This window comes from Nothoprocta perdicaria, unplaced genomic scaffold, assembly GCF_003342845.1.
Source record: "Nothoprocta perdicaria isolate Ctin4 unplaced genomic scaffold, notPer1 scaffold_570, whole genome shotgun sequence".
In the NCBI taxonomy this organism is placed as follows: domain Eukaryota; kingdom Metazoa; phylum Chordata; class Aves; order Tinamiformes; family Tinamidae; genus Nothoprocta; species Nothoprocta perdicaria.
The window spans coordinates 13,247-14,511 of NW_020455833.1; the positions used below are offsets into that span (position 1 = coordinate 13,247).

Genomic DNA, 1,265 nt, shown 5'->3' on the forward strand with positions numbered 1-1,265 from the left:
GGCCGCGCGGGGCCGGGGAGCACCCGCGTGCGTGGGGAGGGGGCGGGCGGCGAGCGCCACCCACTGGGGCACCCCGGGGTGGGGTGGAGGGACCCCTGTGTGGCAGCGGGCCCAGGAGTCCGGGGGGGCCAAGGCATCCGGGCGGGGACACCCACAGGTGTGTGGGGGTTGGGGACGCCCATGGGGACAGGGACACCCACCTCCATGGCGCGCACCCACATGCAGAGCGAGCAGGCGGCGTGGGGCAGGGGCGCGGGGCAGGGGGTGTTGGTGACACCCGTGGGGACAGGGTTGGTGACACCCGTGGGGACGGGGTTGGGGACACCCTTGGGGACAGGGACACCCACCTCCATGGCGCGCACCCACATGCAGAGCGAGCAGGCGGCGCGGGGCAGGGGCGCGGGGCAGGGGGTGTTGGTGACACCCGTGGGGACAGGGTTGGTGACACCCGTGGGGACGGGGTTGGGGATACCCTTGGGGACAGGGACACCCACCTCCATGGCGCGCACCCACATGCAGAGCGAGCAGGCGGCGCGGGGCAGGGGGCAGGGGTGGGTGTTGGTGACACCCATGGGGACAGGGTTGGGGACACCCATGGGGACAGGGCAGGGGTTGGTGACACCCACCTCCATGGCGCGCACCCACATGCAGAGCGAGCAGGCGGCGCGGGGCAGGGGACAGGGCAGGGGGTGTTGGTGACACCCCTGGGGACGGGGCAGGGGGTGTTGGTGACACCCGTGGGGACGGTGTTGGTGACACCCCTGGGGACGGCGTTGGGGACACCCACCTCCATGGCGCGCACCCACATGCAGAGCGAGCAGGCGGCGCGCGCCACCCTGCCCACCACCTCGGGCTGGAAGTCGGGCTGGGCGCAGTAGGCGCCCACGCGCCGCAGCACCCGCTCGGGGATGTTGTCCCGGTCCAGGTTCAGCAGCTGCTTGATGAAGTTGGGCTCACCTGCGGGGGGGGGGGGGGGGGGGGGGGGGGGGGGGGGGGGGGCACATCTGGGTCCCTTGCCACAAGCCCCGCCCCCTCTCCACAAGCCCCGCCCATTCTCCTCAAGCCCTGCCCCCTCACCCTAAGCCCAACCTGCCTGGGGGTGTGGGGGGGGTTATTAGCCCTGGCCCAGGTGGGCTGCATGCCCCGCCCCTCTCCATTAGGCCCCGCCCCTCTCCACCACGCCCTGCACACCTCAAGCAGCAGCCTCAGCCCGCCTGGGCTGCATGCCCCGCCCCCCAGTAACGGTCCCCGCGCCCGCATAACGG

At 73.3% G+C, this 1,265-nt stretch overlaps 1 protein-coding gene across 1 annotated transcript in view; it reads right to left on the minus strand.

The window, feature by feature from the left end:
• Window positions 1-1,265, minus strand: part of LOC112955483 (dynein heavy chain 2, axonemal-like) — a gene marked incomplete at its 3' end in the record, with an annotated part of 69,295 nt that overhangs the window by 12,890 nt on the left and 55,140 nt on the right. The window contains exons 47-48 of the mRNA XM_026048805.1: window positions 788-957; window positions 201-473 (exon numbers count right to left, since the gene is read on the minus strand). Of these exons, the coding sequence (XP_025904590.1) occupies window positions 201-473; window positions 788-957 (443 nt within the window). The remainder of the gene's footprint in view (window positions 1-200; window positions 474-787; window positions 958-1,265) is intronic.